Source organism: Lampetra fluviatilis, chromosome 4, assembly GCF_964198595.1.
Source record: "Lampetra fluviatilis chromosome 4, kcLamFluv1.1, whole genome shotgun sequence".
NCBI lineage: Eukaryota > Metazoa > Chordata > Hyperoartia > Petromyzontiformes > Petromyzontidae > Lampetra > Lampetra fluviatilis.
This window is the reverse complement of record NC_136278.1, coordinates 21,209,593-21,233,470: the sequence shown is the minus strand read 5'-3', so window position 1 is coordinate 21,233,470 and position 23,878 is coordinate 21,209,593. Positions and strand designations below refer to the sequence as shown.

Genomic DNA, 23,878 nt, shown 5'->3' with positions numbered 1-23,878 from the left:
TAAATTTAAAAAAATTATTTTATTAATTTTAATTTCATTTTTTACCTACGTGACTTTACCGAAAGAACTAAGAGTATGAATCCTTGCAGTCACGAAAGCTTCAAATCTAGAATTGCTCCCAACTCGTTTACTCAGAGGCCGATTACTTTCAGGAGCAATACCAACGGACGCCACGCGCTGTGTGTCTTCACATCGTACGTCTCGCTCTCTCTGACCCGCCGCCTTTCTCAAAGGCGTCGGCGATCCTGGCCTTCTTCCATTCAGCTCTGTCTGCGATCATTACTCGAACTTTGGATTCATCCCGGTGGCATCCAGTTGACCAAATGACGCTGTCTTCCCTGGCTTCTTGTACCGATCAGATTCCCATTCAAAACACGTTTTTTTTATTTTGTGATGTCAGGCCCGCTGAACTATATAGCTATTTTTCAGAAGCGGCCTGGTCACAAGTGATAGCTAAACGAAGTGGCTTATCATGTGGAAATTTACAGCAACCAAATACTCTAAACGCATGCTTCTAAATGTGGAGGGTAACTAAAAAAACCGGAGGACCCGGAGATAAATCCACGCGACAACGGGGAGAACATGACAACTCCAAAAATGCAGGCATCAGGGTCGGGATCGAGCGAACCCATGACCGCCTGTATACCAGGCGGGGTGGGTAGCATCTCGCCACCGTGGCGAGATGCTACGCAAGTAAATATGACATGCGTTGTTTTCGGCTAATTTTGAATAGGCGTTTTCTGTATTACTCGCGGCCAATACGTGGGGTCATCGCGAGGTGCCTCCACTCCATAACTCTGCTCTGAAGGGTCGCTGAGTTGAGCCCCCCCGCCCCCCCCCCCCCGTTAAGAGTTATTTTTACGGCTCCCTGCCGATAACGGGGTTGGGCATTCTCTCCGCTGTTTACGCTTGCGAGCGACCACACGAGGTCTGAAGTTCACGGCCACATTAAAGCAGACGGGGGTGTTTTGATAACGCTTCGATTTCATTCGCTGATTGTGTTTATCGGCCTGCGTTGGAACTCCAACTACTGAATTGCCGTGGTGGCAGCCTCGTGTCAGTTGGAAGATGCACTTAATTCACACTCATCAAGTCGTCCGGCCTTCATATTGCGTGAAGGAAAAAAATCGGGGCGCATTTTATAAAAGCTGCAAATCAGAGCAAATATTAAACCATGTCCCATCCAATAACCGTGGCCTTTACCACAACAGCCTTCGGGCAAAATAAAGAAATAAACATAGCACTGTCCTCAAGCGGAAAGCATTCTTTCTAAAATATGGGAACATTTGACACTTTATCATGTTGCTTATTTAATTATCTACTCTGCATTAAAGTATTCTGAATTCTTTCCGTTTTAAGTGCGCGCGCGCGTGTGTTGTGTGTGTTGTGTTTGTGTGTTTGTGTGTGTTGTGTTTGTTGTGTGTACTGTGTGTTTGTGTGTGTGGTGTGTGGTGTGTGTGGTGTGTGTGTGTGGTGTGTTTGTGTGTGTTGTGTGTGTGGTGTGTTTGTGCTGTGTGTGTGTGTGTGGTGTGTGTGTGTGTGTGGGGGGGGTGTTTGTGTGTGGTGTGTTTGTGTGTGTTGTGTGTGTGGTGTGTTTGTGTTTGTCTGTGTTGTGCGTCGTATGTCTGTACGCGCGTTAAACTTCTTTCGCACCATACGAGGTGCACGGGTGGAGCCTGTTTTCCCCCAGCTCCGTCTTTGACGTTGCTGGTTGCAGACGTGGCAACGCTGAGCCGCACACACAGAGAGGTGTGGCCTAAGTCGTGCTGGACTATGGACAGGGGAAGTCTCAATGGATGCTGATGTAGAAACAACAGACCGGTGAAGTCGCCCTCTCACTGTTATTTTCCTCTTGTTTTAGGAAAGAACAAGCCGATGCCACTTTAAGGTAAACTGCTGCATTCGCACTCTTTATGTGAACACCCACACCACGTGTGTGTGTCTTCCTGCGTGGCCTCACACCAGACCGCTCACGCAAGTGCTGTTGGCACCACGTCGTGCTCGGGGGACTTTAAACACTGCCACGGGCTACTCACTCACACCTGAGGCGTCGTCCATAAATTACGTCACGCACCTGGGGGGGGGGTCAGACATTTGTGACGATGTGTGACGAGGGGGGGGGGTGAGAAATGTGACGTCACATGAAAATGCGCAACTTTAAATAAATATAGACAACACGTTCTACTTAATTAAATAGACGTTTTGATAAATGTTTTCTTCTACAACATCAGAGTGCAGCGCCACATTAAATACGCACTACAATAACAACAGTTAAAAGCGATTTGAAGCATGTTTTATTTTCAAAATGGAAATATGGTTTTGGCGGGGGGGGGGGGCAGAGCTTTGTGACGTCATATTTGAGGGGGGGTCTGACTTTTGTAACGCCGTGTGACGAGGGGGGGGGGCAAACATCGTCCAAAATCGCGTGACGTCATTTATGGACGGCCCCTGAGTCGACCTAGCTGAGGTTCAGAACCAGTTCTGATACCACACGCCACTTGCACTGCCGCGGCTGGCAATCGAACTCAGGTCAAAGCTCCGTGCGTGAACCGCTATGCCACTGATCCTCTACACCAGGGGTGGGGAACGTCCGGCCCGCGGGCCGTATGAGGCCCGCGGGCCGTATGAGCCCGCGAAATCATTTTTGGTCTGGCCCTGCCAAGGCAACCGCAGGCGGGACTCGAAATTCAATAAATCTAGGAGCAAACCTGGACAAGCTGTTGCGAGTAGCAACATCATCAATACCAGCTAACGTCACACGCCTCACCAAAGAGAAGCAGTTCCAGCCATCACATTAGGGGTGAGTTAATTAAATGTTTGACCAAATATAACAGGCAAATTTTTAAGTTGATAACTTTGTATGGCCCGCGAATGATGCTATAAATATCCAAATGGACCTTGGCAGAAAAAAGGTTCCCCATCCCTGCTCTACACAACAAAGACAAAGATCCCCCGTGTAGCCTTAACAGACTGTAGGGGCAAGTGCTGTTAGCGAGCACCTATAAAGGCCGGCACGGGACACGAGGGGGTGGGTGGCCAACACCACGCCCGGCCGCCTTTGTCTCCTCAATGGCAATGTTTACACATCGCACCAGATACTCATTTGAGGCTGAGTCGACCTAGGGGAGGCCCAGGACCGGTTCAGAAAATCGTCACTGGGTGTTTGCGTGAGCGGGAATCGAGCCCGCGTCGCCAGGTTCGTAACGCAGCGCGCTAACTGCTACGCCACCGCTCCCCTCTACACACACAAACACCGGCATGCACACACGTAAAATGTGGCCTTAATCGACTGTTGGGGCATGATGTGTTGTCACCAAGCACCGATGAAAGCCAACACGGGACACCACGGGAGCGAGTGGCCAGCACCACATCCATTAGTCTTCCTATCGGCGATGCGCACACACGCACGCACGAAGGGCACACACACACACACGCGCACCAAGGGCACACACACACACATGCGCAGGGACACGCAAATAAGTTTCACACATACTGGCACGCGCAGGGAGTCTCGCAAACAGACGCGCGCACGCATACACACTCACAAATCTAAACTCGTGCACAGACATGCCATCCAAATGCAAGCAATTACACGTAAATCTAAATGCATGCACACACCGCACGCGAATTACACGCGCATATACGCACAAATCTTGCCAAGAAATGTCACATTCAACGTCGTGCATTTTTCGCGTGTGTCGCGTGGTGCATGGCGCTCATGTCAACGACGCCCGTAGTCCCTCTGCATGCCGTAACAACAACAGCGGGAGTACGCAAACAAAGAAGGCATTAAATAAACGTAATGTATCCTGACTGGTTAGGCAAATCACTTCAAAGTACCTTCGTCAAAGGAGATCCCATGACGGCTCGTAATTAATTAGCGGTGAGATTATGCATCGATTAATCAATTAGCATGGATTCTCATGCTTTCCACACTGCGGGGGGGGGGTGAGTGAAATTCAATAACACTGCAATTACCTGTCTGACGTCACTCCACATGAGGCCAACCCCCCCCCCCCTCATTAATATTCATGAGAGGGTGATTTTTACACGAACGCAGAGGGAGGTCGAGCTGAATGAAATAATTTATAACGCAAATTCGCTTCAAATATGACGACGTTTCTTTACAGAAAGTGACGGTAAGAAAATTAATCTACGCAGCACAGTGCTACATCCGTGCGTGACGTCACTGCAAAAGAGCCCCCCCCCCCTCCATTAATATTCATGCCCGCGTGGAGATTTACACTAACGCACAAAAAGGTCGCGCACTCCACATGCCGCACCACTCCCCTCATTAATAATCATGAGCGGGTGACGTCACTCCACATGCCGCACCCCTCCCCAATAACCATTAGCGGGTATCCCCTAGCGTAATTCACAAGAGTAGGCCATTGATTGCCGGCCTCAGGGTGCAAAATGTCACCACAAACTCGATTATTACCCGCAAATAACTTAATTGGGATCGCACAGAGAGCAGCATGCATGTCCGTATGTATGTTGAACTTCTTTCGCACCGTACGTAGCCAACCGTGCTCATCGGACGGGCAAGGAAAGGACCACAAACTAAACACACAAAGCAATTCTAAAGAAATGAGCCTTCAATCGAAATTATTTAAAAGTGCATATGGCTCCAGTGGCTTCCTCATATCGGAATGAAGAGCATTCCGGACGGCCACGGAAGCGCGTCTGAAAGCGCCACGCGATGCGGTGACCGCCGCCTTTGTCAGATGGTTTGCCAAAAGTCGCTAACGCTGCGAGGATGATCGGAGCTGACGCCCCCTACTGGCAGAATATTGCCCCAGGTCTCTCTTGCAAATGAGACTCTCTCGAGTTCTCACCACCTGGTTAAGCTCGTGAACTTTACACGTAATGTCTGGAATTGGGCAAGTCCGTATTGACCGTTTGGATGAGCTATTTTTTGTTTAACACGTAGGCTTTCGCGCCCAATATTATCCATAAAAGAGGTGTTTTGGGTTAGATAGCGAAATATAAATGTGTCGTTAAACTCGCCACCACCTGCCACAGCCAATTAGTAAGGTTTGTCACGTGAACAGAACATGCCAATTAGTTATGAGTTCAGCTCACCAGTATGTTGGAGAAAAAACCTCGTGGTTATAATTACAGGCGAAACGTCACAGTACTCGAATTGTAAATGTTGTGGGTTTACTCTCCAACACACCGGTGGGCTGAAGTAGAAACGAATTGGCACGTTTTGTTTCCGTGACAACCCTTACTAATTGGCTGTGTCGGTTGGCGGCGGGTTTAACGACACATTTATGCAATCTAACCCAATAAAACCTCTTCATGGATAACTATTTTTAACTCACTATTTTATTTTACCAGGTAAGACCCACTGAGTGATTAGCTGTTTTTTTTTTCAGAGGCGACCTGGCCGCAAATGATAGCTTAACGAAGCAGCTTATCGCGTGGAAAATGTTTAGCAGCCAAATACTTGAGACGCATGCTGATTCTAAATGTGTAGAGAAAAACCGGAGGACCGAGAGAAAAAATCCACACGACCCCGGGGAGAACATGCAAACTCCAAATATACAGGCGTCAGTGTCGGGATACCTCCTGTATACCAGGCGAGGTAGTTAACATCTCGCCACCGCAGTGCCCTGTCAGTCCGTCCCATCTACACATTTCGCTGCATAAACCAGTGAGAGACTTCTGGACCAGACACTCGTTTTTTTCTCAGTTTTCAGTTTCATTCATTAGGTATAGCCCCTGTGAGCCATGCGACTCTTGAATCGGGTGCAACCGCAACAAACAAAAACATGAACAAGGAACATCTTAAAGTGGCTACGCGCAACAGAAAAATTCAGGATAAAACCAGCAAAGCCTTCCAGAAAAAGCACCGTGTATCAACAACAACGACGTCCACTTACGTGGCGCTCAATCACGAAACCAAGCGTCTCCGTGCGCCACGCGATTGGGAGGGTCACGAATCGGACACCGAGTGAGAGGGGGGGGATGGGAAGATGGAAAGCACAGTCCAACAGATACATTTGAAGTCGTGATTTGTATGTACGGCTACGTACGGTGCGAAAAAAGTTCAACGTACATGCGACAACAGGTGGTGGCGCTAAGCGGGAACGCAATCGGACACGTTCTGTTCCACGTGGGAAGTTGATTTGAAGACGGGGGGGAGGGGGGGAGGTTCCAGGAGAGCCGGAGATTCGTGTGGAGTGAGTTCCAAAGGGGCGGTGGCGTAGTGGCTGCGAAATAGCGGATACCGGATAGTGTCCTAGAGAAGTGCGAGGGTTTTGCGAAGGAGGCCAGAGTGGGCCCAACGTAGAGAACGAACTGGGGGGGGGGGGGGAGGGGGTTAGGTTGGAGTCACTCAGGTGAGACGGGGAGGAATACGCTCGAGAAATTTCACAACCCCCTGGGCCTGTGAAAAGCTCAAAAGTCTCTCCACCTTCATCCAAATGCGACGTGGCCTTGTTGACCAAAGTGAAACATCCACACTCAAAACCCCCAACTGTATCCCTTTACCAGCACTGCATTGAAGATGTTTTTTTCAATTATAAACGACAACGAGCGGAGGGAAGTCATTGCCCAACAGGTGACATTTGAGCAAACACGGTCAAGCGGAAAATTGTATTTCCTATTTTGAGATGCCCGATTTATTTTTTTCCTGCTGGCAGCCGGCTGATTACGGTCCCCGCGTGATCGTGCGCGGTTATCTACCTCGGGTCAACGGGGGCTACCAAATCTTGTTTAAGGCCATCCCATAATTCCGCACCTCCAGCACCGCGCTCTCATTTTCAAACGCTGCAATAGCGTATCAATCACCGAGGCTCCCCTCCTTAATTGTCCCGTTTCAACGTGAAGTTAGGGTGAGCGCACGTTGCATGCAGCGGTACGTGAATGTGACGTGAATGTGGGCATGTTAAAATGTCCCCTTTCGGACGCGGGCACCTCATCGCGCCCTTCCGTGCCATGTATTTGCTGCTTCGTGTCTCAATGCAACTCTAATCCTTGCTAAGCTTTACGTGTTTATAAATAGCCTCGTGTGACGGGTGAATACAGTACCTGTGATATCTGTTATCTCTCACTTTGACGATGCACAGTGTGAGCTGTGTTTTTTTTATGCATCTCTTACAAATGGCAAATCTCATTGTCAACGCCCTCGTGTTTATAGTGTGACCATTTTCATTTGAGTATGGCTGCTTTGATTATAATTGCACCTGGAAAATGCTCTATTATGCGTTGAATGATGGATATTTGTTGTGGTTTTCATTGCATCCAAACCTCAATAGCTACGGTCCATACCATACCCGCGTGTCCAATCATCTCCCCGCTTAACTGCGTGTGTTTGTTTCTGGGCACTCCAGTTTCCTCAAAAAACATTATTTTTAGCAGATATCTCAAACAAGACACTTGTAAGAATCAGCCTTGGAGCTCAGAGATTGCTATGTAACTCAAGCGATTCCAATGAAGCGGTAACCCGGTGCTTTCAAAGGTGGGGCTTTGGTGGATGATGCTGAGAACATCTTATGTCAGGGTTGCTGCAAAGGAAGCTTTTGCACAGCTATACGTCAAGGAGAATAACAACTTTAGGGATGATTAAATAGTATCCTCTCGGATGAGTGAGTTTTGTTCAGTAATTCCTGTCTCTCCGCACGTGTTCAAATACCCAAAAGGGATTCATCCCCCCCCCCCCAAACATCCCATTGCAGGCGAGACGTTGAACAGAGTCCCAATCCTCGGCGAGGCTTTCCCGAATAAATAAATATCACTTGAATAAATCTCCCACGCGACACCGGTTCGTATCGCGTGTTGTTCGGCCCGATGTCCGACGTTTTGCTGCACGGGCTGAAGAAGCTGTCGGCACAAACGCTGCCACGGTGTCTAACAACAACGACAACAAGTGGGCCAACCTGAACACGCCACGTCGGAGAGAGCCCTAGAGGACGATCGCGAAAAACATTCGCGGTAAATCGCTTTAGCGTTTGTGTGTTTTTATTGAGGGGGGCCCCCGCCCCCCACCCAAGAGAGCTACAATCCCTGAGCGATTACAGTACGCCTTGTTTACCCCGCTCACGAGAGTCAGTTTGACGTGTCTACATGTAGGTAAAGTGTTTGTCCCCTCAAGTCATTTTAAGCATCGGTCTATTAAAGCTGCTTGGAGCGGTCTTGATATTCCCATAAAAAAATGTGCCCGCTGAATAATTAGATTTTTAGCTAAACACCACTTTCAAGGATTCACACGAGCAATTAATTAGGTGCGTGATTTTGTCCACAGCATGCCCCGTGTTCAGAGGTACCGCATTCTCCAAATTTGAAGGCACTCTTTTTCTTTCAACTCACTATAACTTTCGTTTGACTCTGGAATTGATTGCGCATTTTGCCTGCTGTTGCGTTCATTACGAAGCCGTTTTCCAACAATGGACGGCAAACAATGACGACGTGAATCTGGACATTCGCCCGCAGCAGGTGATAACCACCGGACTTCATAAGACCGCGCCTTAGCCGACTTGAGTGGTAACCTTTGTCGACGCAAATGTTCCTCGCAGAATTCACCGTCTTCCGCGCCAGACCCCCCGAGCTCACACTCTCTCTCTCTCCCCTGAAGTCGACTTCGAGCTCCATTAAAAAGCTCCCATCGCATCCTTCCTCACCCCCGCTCACCTCTGTCTGTTATTCTCCTCCAACGTTAGGGGTGTAACTGTTGTTTTAATGGTCGACGTCAAGAGGCCATTGCAGCCAATGTCATTGATGCTATACTATTTTGCCATTGCTTCCTTCCTTCTGCCAGATCCCACAGCAGTTGCGTGGTCAACACCCGACAATCAAGGTCCATTCTGAACACCGCCACCACCATCCGGCTTTAGGTCTTCCCACTGGCAGAGCCAGTGGGGGGAGTGGGGTGGCACGTGCCCCCCCCCCACCCCCCAATGATCCGATCAAAATCCCTAATTTCTATCGGATCATTGCGGTTTATTAATAATAAATCGGCATTTTGCGACCCCCACTGCCAGAGACTCTATGAGATGATAGGACAATAGTCTGAGTCCATAATTGGCAATAAGTAACGGCAAAGCAGTTGTAAGTGACTCGTTGTGCACAGTTGCGTATACAGTGCACGACTTCCCTGAAGGCATCAACACCTTCAGCGAGCGTGATGCCGATCACACAACGCGGTTCAAATTCGACCCTCGATCGATGGCAACGCCATCGCCGCACACGCGTTGAATAAAAAGCAAGGGACAAGTCCTTACTTACTAACAACTCCTCTATCATGTTTCATTGCTGGAGGGGTTGCCCCCCCCCCTACCTGAAAATCCTGGCTCTGCCATTGGGTCTTCCCCTCGCTCCCTGACCTTTTGAGCGTCGCTCCAAAACCTGATTTTGCAACGTTCCCACTTGCCGTCACTTTGATATTCTGTCAAATTACAATTAAACCAAATTGATAGTGGTGCGGCCGCAGGCACATTAACACACAACTACTATACGTGGTACATGTGGTTGTGGTGTCTCGTAACAAATGTCTTCTTTCTAAAATGAAATCTTCACTGAGCCTCAAGACGATCATTCCTGCGAGGTATATTTGGCCACGACCTCCCGGCATGGCAGTTGAAACAATGGTGCAAGTTTCCCAAATACCCCCATTTTTGTCCAACTGGTAGTATAAATTGAACACACGGCAGCCAGTTGATCGGCAGGTCACTTGTGGTGGGGCGAGTATTCATCGCCGTCGTTAGCCATGACCGATCCACTGCTGGATGAAGTCCTCCTCAATTCACCACCGTCTCTCACCATCATGCGCTAGACTAATCCACCCAGAACATCTTTGTGCCAGCGCACGAGCTGATTTCACCATTCTTTCTGCCTCGTGGATGTCCTCTCAGGCCTGAATACTGTACCTACAAAATATCCACTTGGATGAGGGATAGCATGGAACAATTAATTCAAGTAGGTTAAAATAAAAGCTGACTTGCTATGTTGCACCGCCATCCACTGGATGTCTTGCTAACCACTCGAGCATGTGATCTGACCGGCTCCGACTGGACATCGGTAAAAACGAGCTTCATAGCTCATCGGATTCCTCCAGTGTGAACCCAAATTCAGATTAATTCTTCTCACGATCCACCAACCCCCCCTGCTCACACGTCACCGTGCCACGGGAGTGGGGTCACCACACGCGGTATTTATACCGTGAGTGTGCCTCCGTCACTTGTTCCATGCACACCGGCATTCTGTGGCACATTGGAGTGCAATGCGCCACCTGAGACCCGCACATTTTAATGAGTCGTTTCGTTTAAATAAAGTAGGCTCACACCTTCCGAAGACCTTCAGCTGCACATTCATGAATTCATATTCCAGGGCTTTAGGCATCGGCGCGTTGTGAATGCTATCGGAGTGCTAATGAGGCTCAGGGCCACGGGGTTTGGCTGCCACTCGCAATGTCCCACCTTCACACAAACGCGGTTTCCCACCATTCAGCCGCGTCCCTGGCCGTGCTGCGAGCAGCAGCAGCGTGTGCTTGAGGCTCCGGCGCCCACACCTTTGGAAACTGAGTTACACGCCACATGGGCTGATGAAGGAGCATTATTAATGTGCTGAAAAGAGTTGTGGGATTTGGGCTCTAGCGCCACGGCTTAACGCGGTGAATTACGCAAGCGTATCATCGTTTGGTGGCTTTAAAGCTCATCCCCCGCACCGCGTTTGAATGTACTACTTTTAATAATAATTTTAGGTCGTGAAGCGCCCTTAAAAAAAATAATCTCAAAGTGCCCCGCCTGTAAAGGAGGACTCCGTCAGCGGCGAGAGAAAGACTTAGAGCCAAGCGAGACACTTCTGAGTTGAAGACGACACGCATCTTTCATTCGGTCACTATTAAGATAACGCTCGCGCGCGCGCGTGTGTGTGTGTGTGCGTGCGTGTGTGTGTGTTTGCGTGCGTGTGTGTGTGTGCGTGTGTGTGTGTGCGTGTGTGTGTGTGTTTGCGTGTTAATCGATGTGGCAGTGGGTGGTTGAGGCGTAGTGGCGAGCGCACTTCATTACGAACTCGGTGATTCCCGGCCGCACACGGTGACGAGTGCTATCCGAACCGCCGCTCGGTCGCTAATGTCGATCCGCTGACTACCCCGCTTGCCAGGCAATGTCCCCTCTTGCATTCCCTTCTTGAATTTCATTGTTCCTGTCCAGTCGAGGCCTCCGAGCTTTAGGTCGACTCAGCCTTAACAAAAACAAAAGTGCCACGTGCGGTGTGTATGGAACATCGGCACTGGGGAGAGAAATGACGGTCGGTGGTTGTGATTACCACACCACCCTTATCATCATTCCGGCCTTAATAGGTGCTCGCCAACAGCACTTGCCCCGACAGCCTGTTAGTGGCTACACGGGGGGTCTTTGTACTTGTGTGGGGAGCGGTGGTGCAGCAGTTAGCTCGCTGCGCAACGAACCCGGCGACCCGAGTTCGATTCCCGCTCACGGCCAACACCAGTGATGGCGATTATCTGAACCGGTCCTGGGCCACCCCTGGGTCGACTCAGCCTCCAATGAGCACCTGATGCGGTGTGCATCAAACATCGCCACCGGCGAGACGAAGGTTGGCCGGGCGTTGTGCTAAGACACCCCACCCCACCCACCGCCTCTTGTGCCGTTGTGACCTTCATTGTGACCTTCATTGTGACCACTCGTTCCAAACAGTCCACGTATTCAACGCGTGTCCATCCCGCGCGCGCAGCCAGAAGCTGAGTCTGCGCGAGCGCGTCCGCCTGTCGAGCCCACGCGGCGCCGGAGGAGTTGCGGGCGGCGCTGGCGGAGGCGGCACGGCAGGGGCGGGCGCCCCGGGCCCCCCGCCCCGTGGCGGCGCGGGGGGGCGGTGCGCCCCGGGCGCTGTTCGCCGCTCCCCCAGCGCGGACGCAGCGGGGCCCGGCAGCCCGGCGAAGGTCACCAAGAGCTGGAGCTTCAACGACCGCACGCGCTTCAGGCCCTCGCTGCGGCTGCGCGCGGCGCAGTCTCGCCAGTGCTCCGAGGGTAGGCAGTCACTCCAGCCAGCCAGCGGTGGAGAGAGACTGGCTCGGTGTGGTGGTGGTGGTGCATTGTCTAGCAGTGGAGAGAGATTGGCTAAGTGTGGTGTGGTGGTATATTGTCTAGCAGTGGAGAGAGATTGGCTAAGTGTGGTGTGGTGGTGGTGGTATATTGTCTAGCAGTGGAGAGAGATTGGCTAAGTGTGGTGTGGTGGTGATCTATAGCCGAGCAATAGAGAGAAACTGACTCAGTGTAGTGGTGGTGGTGGTATATTGTCTAGCAGTTGAGAGAGACTGGTTCACTGTGATGATGACATGCTTGTCAATCACTTACCAGTGCCTACCTTATTACAGACCAATTCAGACCTTATTGGTCACCCCGTGCCTACAAAGTCCCATCACAAGCGAGAAACACAACACAAATAGACACAATTTGTATGTACCTGCATTGAAACGGCTGTACGCCGTATGGACCTTGAAAACTCAATTTCCCTGCGCAAGAATACGGGTTAAACCGCGTGGGTTGACGGGCGTGTGATGATGCTGCTGATAAGTACGCACCTGTGGCATGCCACTGTCGTCATAGCAGTGACATGAGAATGGCTGTCACGTGACGATTGTGAGTGATGACTTCATGATGGCAACGGGCAGAACTCGGCATATCGGGCAAGTGGCAAGTTCACGGCTCCGTATCTCAGGACGTCCACTCCGCAGACGATATTTTCGCACGTTTTTTTTTGGTAAAATATTTTTCATTCCACATCCCCTACTCGAATGATACGTTGCAATATCCCGACATTCTGGACGGCGTTCGCAGTGCCATCGACGGTATCGGGTGCACTGGACCCATCAGAGCGGGCGGGGCGGGGGTTTCTTTTGGGGGACGAGGGGGTGGGATTGGCCAGCTTATTGACATTCTGGGCTCAGGTATTAAAGACTGCTCTAAGGTTTAGGAATGGACCTCCTCCCCACCCCACCACCCTTTCATGCATGTGTTGTATTCTTATTCTTTGCCTCTGAGCTTCGAGCTCAGATGCTCCCGTGCTGAGATTGGGCCCTCTAATGCCGATATCCACATTTGTGACGTCACCATTCACAACTGGGCCTGCCAAAGTATCGTTCAGCGGAGGGTCAATCGGAGCTTTGGAATCGAATCTGTGGAATCGAATCTGTGGAGTCGAATCGTTAAAGAGTTTGCCGTGCCGTGGTGAGCAGCGTAGCGGGCGTGGGGCAGACAGGGGGGGGGGGGGTCTTGAGGCCCCCCCCCCCCCGACGAGTTGGGGGTCCCCTTGAAAAACCGCCATGGGATATGGTTCTCAACAACGGTGTGAAATAACAACAACAACAACACTTCTTTAAAACGTGGCTTAATTTTTTATTTTTTTACAAACTTGCTTTCATGTACGCTCCACGTTGTAATGTGAACGAGAGCAGCAATTGCGCTCCGCCCGTGTGTTTCTATGTTGCTGACATGGCAGTGCAACCAGGTAGTCAAGCAGAACCATTCTGTCGGGTTGGCGCGACATAGGGCTTGAGCACTAGGATGTGATGAGAGGCCGTCCATAAATGACGTCACGCACCTGGGGGGGGGGGTCAGACATTTGTGACGATGTGTGACGGGGGGGGGTTGAGAAATGTGACGTCACATAAAAATGCGCAACTTTAAATAAATATAGAATTATACTCTTTGGTTCTTTCGGTAAAGTCACGTAGGTATAAAATAAAATAAATTAAATCACGACGTTTCGTGGTTAATATAGAATTGTTATAACAACACTAATTGTTATAACAACACACCTACAACATCAGAGTGCAGGGCCAAATTAAATACGCACTACAATGACAATAGTTTAAAGCGATTTGAAGTTTTATTTTCAAAATGGAAATATGGTTTTGGCGGGGGGTGGGGGCAGAGCTTTGTGACGTCATTTTTGAGGGGGGGTCTGACTTTTTGTGACGCCGTGTGACGAGGGGGGGGGGTCAAAAATCGTACAAATTCGCGTGACGTCATTTATGGACGACCCTAAAGGCAAGAGGGAGCCGCCATATACAACAGCCTCGGTGCGACCGTGCGAGACAAATCATATATTGGGGCCCCATCTGACCCATTGCCACACCCCCTGAGATGACGATGTAGTTGCTACACCACTGGCCGTGGGATCCCGTGGCAATCCACCAACCCTGATCCCAGGATTGCCCACCGTTCTAGGCACACATTTCAAGGCCGAGTTTTCCCGGAGGGGGGAGGCTCGCCTACAAGTGCCGTGGCCAGTCATCGAATGAAAGCCACATTTGTGTAAACTGTGCAGTTGTCGGCTCCTGCCTAAACCGTGCCAGCGATGGGCCACGCGTGGCGGTGCTGGTAACAGTGCAATGTCCGTGTACAATTGGCTGCTCTTAATTTGCCAAATGCGGATTATCATTTTTTTCAGGATTTAATTTTTTTAATCCGCCGTCATTCGGCCACTTTTCTAGGGAATGACGGCCATAATATCCACATGGAATGGAGCCCTCTGTCTGAGCGAGGTTAGCTGACCCGTGGTCACTCGAGGACAGGCTTGTTGAGTGCGTTACCCTTTAAAGCCTGGCCATCTAGTGGCCAGTTATCGCGAGGCAGGCTCCTTCTCAGCCTGCAGTCCGGCTGTGTTTTCAGTCATCCTCCGTCCTCATGCGGCCATGAAGGATCTGACGCATGAGAGGGTGAAATTAATGCAATTTAAGATAACCCAAGGTGCATTTGGTGAAAGAGCCCTACGCGATTATGAACCTTTCACATGACCACTAACCCTCACTCAACAACAGCCCTAACCTTCAACATAACTCTGGAACTTGCCCTCATCATAACCTTCACCATCAACAATAGCACTAACCTCAAACTGCACTCTCGCACTGACCCTAATGCACACTAACATTGACACTAACACTGGCCCAAATGTTTACAATGGCCGTATCCTAACTATGGTGTAGCAGTGGTGTGGTGGTTAGCACAGTGCGATATGAACTCAGCCACGACTGACATGAGTGGTTTTATATCTGAATTGGTCCTGGTTCCTGTCACAAACTCCCCCTGACCAGAATGGGGAAGTATGGTCAAACGACCCCCACAGCCAATATGTCAGTAGGTCTCCATCCAGCAGTGGATGATTGCAAAGGACTGTACATTATGATCATCGTTATGATGGACGTGTCTAATATTAGCACAAATATAAAACGATGGCACTGCCTTAAAAGAGAAGATGCATTGGCTGATGTTTCGAGCAATGCCCCTTTCTCAGAGCAGAGAGGGAGAGCAGATAGAGATGAAAAATGAGAATAGGTTTTATCTTTTCTGCCAATAAAACTTCAAATCTAGATTCAAATCTAGAATAAAACAGGTGTTAAGATGTTTAAACAGCAAATACATAGAACATGCAATCAAAAACATGCTCTGATAATTATATATATATTTGCATTGTCTACAAAACTGATTGGCCTACACCAGAGACAGCCGTCTTTATGGCCTTTTCCCACACAGCGTCACACCAGAGAACGCCAATATGTGAACAGTAGAAAGATACAATGCAATTATCAGATCATTTATATCCCGGGTCGAGCAGTTATATCTTGTAGTCCGAAATTATACTCCGCACTGTGTGGCTCTGACAAAACTCAGATGTTTGAAAAAGGCGAATAAATAAACGATTCTAGAGTGGCATGAAAATGTTAATCAAGTTGCAAGCCCCATCCCTAATCCAAACACAAACCCTAAATCTAACTGTAATGAAGCAATGGAGCAAACCGAACTCTGTGGCTCTGAATTTGTGACAGGCTTTGGCTCGCAAAGTATCGTATAAACACAGCCTACGGTTTACGTCCACATTGTAAATTTTATATTTAGTTATTAATGCATCCAATTTTGGTGTAAATCCATCAAAATCTATCATTTAAATTCAACCAGTATTTTTCTGTTGACTCTCTTTAACATATCTCACGAGAGTAACCATGCCCCTCACTTGCAAGCTAAAAAGGCCAAAGCCGCAGACTTTGACAAAAGTCCTCATGCATATATATACGGCAATAACTTGCGTCCCGCACTAATACTCACTCGGGCGAGGGCCTTGATGTGTGCGCATGCATTTGCACGCACGGACGGTGCAGAAAATAACAGCCGAATCAATATTCACCGCCCCTCACCGTGACAAATCGCATCAGTGAATTTATTGACACGTTTTTGCAACTTCAAGGCCTTAAATGTAAATATGTCAGAGCTCAGAGCCAGACCGAGGCATCGTACACCCACACGTGCCGACACACACGGTACGATCATCATTTGCCAGGTCTCAATAAAAAAAAAACACCTGAAATGAGACGATTAGATATCTAAAACTATGCCCAAGTAAGTGCAATTATTCATGCCCGCACAGTTACTCAATGCACATTCACCTGGTTAATTATAACAAGACATTTAATGAAAACGCACAACTTGTAGTATACATATATACATATTACGTTATAAAATCATTTATGCAAGAAAGCGTTCATTAATTTCAGAATTTTTTTTTTCAAGAGGGGGCACTGGCTTGGGTTTTTCGGCCAGTTTTAATATATATGTTTTTGTATTAAAGCCAGAGGTTTACCGGTAGAAGCCCCTCCTACGCACGGGCTAACCAAACTCTGTGTGCCGATACGTGTTTTCTCTCTGTGTATCTTTGTGATATCTGTCTGCTTTTATGTCTGTCTATAGTTTTCTGGTTAGATTTTTGTTGCTATTTCTTTTATACCTGATGATGATTGCTTGTGTTGCAATCGAAACGTCGTAGTATACTATTATTTAATTTATTATTTTATCTTTATACGTGACTTTACCGAAAGAACCAAAGAGTAAACTTAAAGGACCCCGTGGCAAATCGCCCTTGTTTGTATCCCCAACTCTGAACGGCCCTGGGCCTCACTGAGGTTGCGCGTTTCGTTTCCCTCCCCCGCCTTCTGTCTTGCAAAGCGGAGGCATCGGAGGAGGCCTGCGATGACAAGAGATGTCAGTGCGACCTCTCCCTGGAGAATCTAAGCCCCACTCTCCGCACCGTCGTTCGAGCCATCCGGTAAGCGTGGATCCTTCCCGTTCCTGTCAATCACGAGAACTCCTCTAGTGCCTAAGAGTAAAATGACATCTTCTTGGTTCTTTCGGTAAAGTCACGTAGAAGGGAAGTAATAAAATAATAAAAATAAAACACAACAAAATAAAATAATTCTCACGACGTTTCGGCTACAACGTGACTTTACCGAAAGAACCAAGAAGATGAATCCCTGCAGTCACGAAAGCTTTAAATCGAAAAGTAAAATGACACATTTGAAAGGAGAGAACACGCCCCTACTCCTCTTCCCCTTCCCTGTCCACCTTTACCCCATTATGTTGGTTGTCTTTCCCCTCAACCTTCCCTCCCGAAATATAAACTTTCATACTCTCGCTTGTGGTCGCTACCTAGATGGCACAGAGAGCCCCAAATTTTCTCAACTTCGTTAAGCCCCTGACGCACCCAACTCGGGCTCTTTTTTTACGGAGTTTCTCCTGTATACCGGGCGAGGTAGTTAACATCTCGCCACCGCGGCACCCTGGTGCCATTGGCATCATGTCATGGGAGACATAACCTAGGCGTCATGGTGCTGGGGACAAAGTGCTTTCCTCATGCACACCTCCCCCCACCCCCCGTACTGTGATGGGTGCTTTGTACTGGGCACGCGTTGAGTTGCAATACGGGGGGGGGGCACAACCAGAAAGCCAAAACGACTCTCCTCTTGCAGGTGGTCAATTCCACGGTCACATAATTATCGCAATAAAACAGGAATTAAGACGTCCAAACACCTTTTGCAGTTATAACTGCTCGGCCCGAGCTATACGTGGCCTGGTATTTGCATTGTCTTTGTTCTGTTCGCCTTTGGCGTTCTCTGCTCTGACACTGGTGAGACGAGGCCCTTAAAAAGGCTGTGTGGTGGTGTAGGCCAATCAGTTTCAAGGACAATGCATATATAATTATCAGAGCATGTTTGTTTGCATGTGTTGCCACAAGTACGTGTGGTTGATGCAGACTTGCTGGCTTGCATAAGGTTTCTATTTGGTGTTTGAACATCTGAACACCTGTTTGATTACCTATTGTTTTTAGGTCATCATTTTCAATACTGGCTAAAAGGTCCCATAGATAGAATGAAAGCGGTTAATATTAATATTGTTATTATTGTTACAACTACGCATGTTTACCCACGGGAGCCGTACTGGTCCGCAACCCTCTTGCGAGAGCGCCCTGCAATGTTTTCGCAGCAGGTGGCGATTTTGCGATGCGTAATCTGAATTGGGCAATGTGCAGAGGTCGTCTTTCAGCATTGTGATATTCGGCCAAAACCGGCGACATAATACGGTGGGGTTTTTTTTTGCTATCGGAGGAAACCGGAGAACGTAACGATGAAAGAAAAAAAAATCTATGGGACCTTTTTTGCCAGTATCAAAATTATTGGATTTTTTTTTTAAGGCTTTAATCTTTTCGAAAGAAACCCATGCAGGACTGGGTGAGCACATACAAACGCCACAAATAAAAGCGCCCCTTCGTCCGGCATCGAACCCAGGCACTACTGGCTGTGGGGGGGCGAGGCGACGAGTGTTATCGCTGCATCGCCCTGATAATTATCACAACGGCTTTAATTGCGATTTCAAAGTGTCTCAATGTTTCTTACACGGCAAGGTTTGTGTGCGCAATGCACACTAACGGCCCCGTCGCGATGGCAGTGTTGAGTGGCAATCGACCTCAGGGGCGTGGGTGCCCTCTGGGTTCATTGGTCTCCTCCCACATGGAGGCAAACATCCCAAAGCAGGACGCTCCTTAAACTGAGGCTTGAGACTCTTTGTGGCTTATCTGGGTAAATTAGTGGTGTTGTTATTATTATTATTTTCAGCGCTCAAGATAAGCTGCGTGTCTGAGAGTGTTATGCGTAAACACACATCTTAATTACGTGAGTTATTTAAAGTTAGTGGATAATAATTATAATAGGCATATAAACTTTTGCTACATAGCTTGAGTTGAGCACCGACAATTATTCATAGTAGCATCGCATTTCAAATGTATGGCTCTAGTTAATGCATTCCACACAAGCTTTGCATTCAAGCGTGCACAGTATTTATCAAAATGACTCATGGCTTCAAGGTAATGTTACATTTCGCCGCCTGAAAACACATTGTACTCACAGGGTCAACACAGGAGGGTAAATTACTCAAAGACCCAAAACCCCTATCTCCCAATGGAGGTGGTGCTCGCCTTCCAATGGTGAGCCAGCATTGCAAAGTCCACATCCCGATGGTAGAGGCCAATCTCTGTGAGATTGCGGTAGGCAGGACCACGGGGGCGATGCGTATAGTAGCACAGTACAGCAAGTAGGTTGCTTACCTATGTTTGCCGAATGTCGAGTGTTTAACCCTTCATCAGCGCAGCTGTTATTCCAAGGAAGTGTGCTTTGCTGCAGCGTGTGAAATGCCTTAAATTTCCATACATCAGACTCAGTTCAGGCTTATCTGAGTAATTAAAAAGTTGCTCTCGGAACTTTGTCAACCCACTGCAGATTGAAGGCCTCTTCTCTATCCCTTGTCGGTCATGGTCGTTGTTTGACCATACTTCACCATTCTGGTCAGCATGGGTTGGTGAAGGGGGGGAGGGGGGGCAGGACTGGTGTAAAAAATGCTCGCAATTGATGTTAGCTGTGGCCGGGAGTCAAATTCAGATGGCCACAGTCGTAGTGCAGCACACTAACCACTGCGCCACCGTTCCCCTCCCTCCCCTTGCCGCCTAGTAGAGAACCATTATTGTTATTTGACAGGCTCACGGTGACGTGCATGTATAAGTGCTTCTCATAACAACACCTGCAGTTAAGAGATCCCAGGGCAGATCAAATGGAAAATCCATCGTCTCAAAGGAGAAATCTAATTGTCGTCTACACCTGCCATTATTGATATTTGATAGGGAACATTTGGAATTTCATTTGGCTTTATTACATTTTTATATTTTGAAATTGAGAATCGAGTTTGCCCGATGTAGTGGATTGTTTTTATTTCGGCTCACCGTGCGAGAAATGGAAACATTTCTTGGTCCAAAAAAATTCTTGATATTAATTCCAGATGGAACAATCTCAGATGAACTCCTCCACTGCCTGAAGGCAACATTATCCCCATGCCCCTTGCTTGCGTCAGAGAGTGGAGATGCTATTGCGCTGTGGCTCCTGGGTTTGAGTGCCTCTGTGTGTGTGTGTGCCTGGCGTGTTATGTGGGGACAAAGAGACTGCGCTCCAAACCCTGCGACCCGAGTTTTATTCCCGCCCGTGGCCAACACAAGTGATGATTATCTGAACCAGTCAAGGCCTTCCCTAGGTCGACTCAGCCAAAAATGTGTACCGGGTGCGATGTGCAACCATCGCCACAGCACTTGCCCCTACAGTGTGTTAAGACTATACGGGGGATATTTGCCTCTTTGTATGTGGGGAGCAGTGGTGCAGTGGTTCGCGCACTGTGCTACAAACGCGGTGAAATGTAGGTGCCATCAAATAAATTAATTGGAAAAAATGTATACTTCTTTCTAGTTGAAGATAACAAGCATCTTTCATTCAGTCACTATTTGTATAATACGTGCAAATGCTTATTCACACCTCTAAATTCGTATTTTGGCCTACTCTTTCACTCTGTGTATGTGTGCGTGTGGGTGGAGGCTGTGGATTAATTGTTCGCGCACCACGCTTCAAACCTTGCCACCGGAGTTCAATTCCCGGCCATGAATATCGTCAGTGGAAACTGATATCTGAACTGGTCTCCCCTCGGTCAACTCGAGCTAACATAAGTACCTGGTGTACTGGCACTGGGAAGTCAGAGGCGGACACGTGTGCAAATGGCTATTTCTACTCCAGCATGCGCTTAATAGGTGCTTGCTAACAGCACTTGCCCCGACTGTCTAAATAGCTCTGTGGGCTTTATTATTAATGGAACGCAATAGTGGAGTAGCTAAGCACCTCACTAACACACTCCTGCGGAGGGAGCTGGTAGGAACGTTGGGTTGCTCGGTCAATGTCCAGGGTCAACGGCGGCGTGGTGTATTCCGCAAATATGGCCGACTGTGAGGGCGGGCACAAGCCGGCCTGAGTAGGTTAAATGTTGAGTTTTATAAGGGCACCACGGGGTGACCAGCCCCTCCCCACCCAGCCCCACCCCTCTCACGCCCCACCCAGCCCCACCCTCCCTACCCAGCCCCTCCCCACCCTCCCCACCCAGCCCCTGCCCACTCTCCCCTCTCCACCCAGCCCCACCCCTCCCATTTTTGGATGCACGACGGACGGACGAACACAATAATCCCCTGTGGGCTGGTGGAACCAGGTGGTTCCTACCAGTATAAGCACATCAACCTAAGCATAACATCCTACAGTGGTATTTAAACCTGTCCTGGACCAAGGTCTAGATCAACTCGGCCTTTAAAGAGCCCCGGGGAGACAGAGGCGGCCAGGTTCGCTGCGTTGGTCAAAATAGTCCCGTCACGTGACGTACCAACATTAGGAGTTGCTCGCTAACAGCATTGCACAAACTGAAACAAAACAAAAAATACTAAACTATATATTTTTTTCTTTTACCAGGTAAGGCCCACTGAGCTACTGTATAGATCTTTTTTTAGAAGCGACCTGGCCACAAATGATAGCTCAACACAGAGGTGGGACAAAGTCATTGTTATGCAAGTCCAAGTCGAGTCGCAAGTCATCAAATTCATGACTCGAGTCTGACTCGAGTCCAAGTCACATGACTCGAGTCCACATCTCATAGGTGGGACAAAGTCATTGTTATGCAAGTCCAAGTCGAGTCGCAAGTCATCAAATTCATGACTCGAGTCTGACTCGAGTCCAAGTCACATGACTCGAGTCCACACCTCTGGCTCAACAAAGTGGCTTATCACGTGGAAATGTAAAGCAGCCGAATTCTCTAAACGCATGCTTCTAAATATGGAGGGAAACACCGGAGGACCTGGAAAATAATCCACACACCCACGAGGAGAGAGAGTCGCAAACTCCACATATACACGCGTGATGGTCGGGATCGGACCCACGGCCTCCTGTTCATCAGGCGATGTAGTTTACGAGTTCAGGAGCACAATACATCCAGAATGTAATTAATATATCTTTTGGTTCTGGGTATGGGGCGTGGTCCTAATCCAAGGGAAACCCTTGTGGATCCAGTTATAGGCTTTTTTTTACGAGTTCAGGAGCACAATAACTGCACTTGTCTCGTTAAACGACTTTGGTAGCTGGAGCGTAGCGTCCCCACATTACATTTTTGGCTTTTTCATTAGCCGGCAGCGCGAGCCTCCGGAGACACATCGGATCAAAATGACAGGCGTTAGGCAGGCGCCCAAAAGCCTCAACGCTTACTGCCAGGGAAGGCCGCTATCTTCGCAGATGTGAGACCCCAAAGTGGTTTCTCGAGGCAAGCATTGAACAAGGTGGGCAGGCCGAGGGTGAAGTTCAATAGGGGGGGCATTTGTTCGACCAAATGAGCATCAATATGGCCAACCCTGAGCATACGTTTAATATTTCCAAGCGGGCATCTGACACGCAAACAAAACAGCAGTGGTAACGCCACCACGCAGTAAATAGCAAATCCTGCAGATGTAATGAAGCGATCTACAACACTTGAATGTTAAACCAATTTGGACCTCCGCTAGGTCGACTCAGCCTTAAGTGATTACTTGCTGCAGTGTGCAAACACCAGCACTGGGGAGACAAATGCGGCCGGGCGTGGTGCCGGCAACACCACCACTTGGTGTCCCTCTCGAGTCTCGTACAGTTGGCTTCATGCGGTGCGAAAGAAGTTCAACACACATGCATACAATAGGGGCTCGCTCATGGAACTTGCCCCCAACAGGTTAAACAGGCTATCGGGGGAATCTTTGCCTTTGTTTTTAGAATGGGGAGCAGTTGTGCAGTCATCCACGGCCTGCGCTACAATCTCAGCGACCGAGGTTCCTTTGATACATTCATACTCGATTACACTGGTCAACAATAAAAAAAAAACGTTTTTTTCTGACCTGGACTTTTGCAGCTGTTTTAGACTAATTTAAGGGTGCTAATTCCAAATCTGATCTCAGATTTGCTCTATCACATCTCATTTTATGCTATCGGCATACCCCATTTTCATTGATTTTACCCGAAATTAACTCTTGTCACTTATGATTGCAAGTTGTTGCGAGTCAGTGACTGCTTTAGTGTTAAAATATGGTGCTGTATTTTTAGAATAGTGTGTTTATAATATCATTTTATATAGATATCCACATTTATTTAATATTTTTCTTCTGCAGTTTTTATTGAAAATGCAATATTTGACATCTCAAAAACCTGATGTGATAGACAAAAACCGATGCCAGATTTGGAATCAGCACCCCAAAATTACATTAAAACCGTTGGAAAACCTTAAACCAGACAAAGTATGTTGACCAGTGTTATTCCTCTTTTCTGCTGCGTGGCAAAAGCCAAACAATTATCTCAACTAAAGTGGCGGTGCCCACCGTGGTTTTCTCGCCGTGCGCTCGTTCAGCATCATGAAGTTCCACGTTGCCAAGAGGAAGTTCAAGGAGACGCTGCGGCCGTACGACGTGAAGGACGTCATCGAGCAGTACTCTGCGGGCCACCTGGACATGCTGAGCCGCATCAAGAGCCTGCAGACACGGTGAGCGCCGCTCTGAGAGCGACTCTACGTATTGCGCCCATGACGTAAAGCAACGACTTTACCGAAAGAACCAAAGAGTATGTGGATCCTTGCAGTCTCGGGGAACAGTTATTCTTTTTTGGCCGAGGGGAGCCTCTGATGGCGGCTTTCGCTGTGCGGGAAAAAAGTGAGCACAGCGCTGCTAA

The 23,878-nt window shown here is 48.6% G+C and overlaps 1 protein-coding gene across 3 annotated transcripts in view; it reads left to right on the top strand.

Annotated features, from left to right (window-relative positions):
* Positions 1-23,878, top strand: part of LOC144931674 (potassium voltage-gated channel subfamily KQT member 4-like) — a 270,946-nt gene that overhangs the window by 234,367 nt on the left and 12,701 nt on the right. Inside the window, exons 9-13 of one of the 3 annotated variants that reach the window (XM_078855801.1) lie at positions 1,862-1,888; positions 8,765-8,803; positions 11,698-11,990; positions 16,962-17,061; positions 23,562-23,693. In XM_078855801.1, the coding sequence (XP_078711927.1) occupies positions 1,862-1,888; positions 8,765-8,803; positions 11,698-11,990; positions 16,962-17,061; positions 23,562-23,693 (591 nt within the window). The remainder of the gene's footprint in view (positions 1-1,861; positions 1,889-8,764; positions 8,804-11,697; positions 11,991-16,961; positions 17,062-23,561; positions 23,694-23,878) is intronic. The other 2 variants (XM_078855802.1, XM_078855803.1) reach the window with 2 other exon arrangements.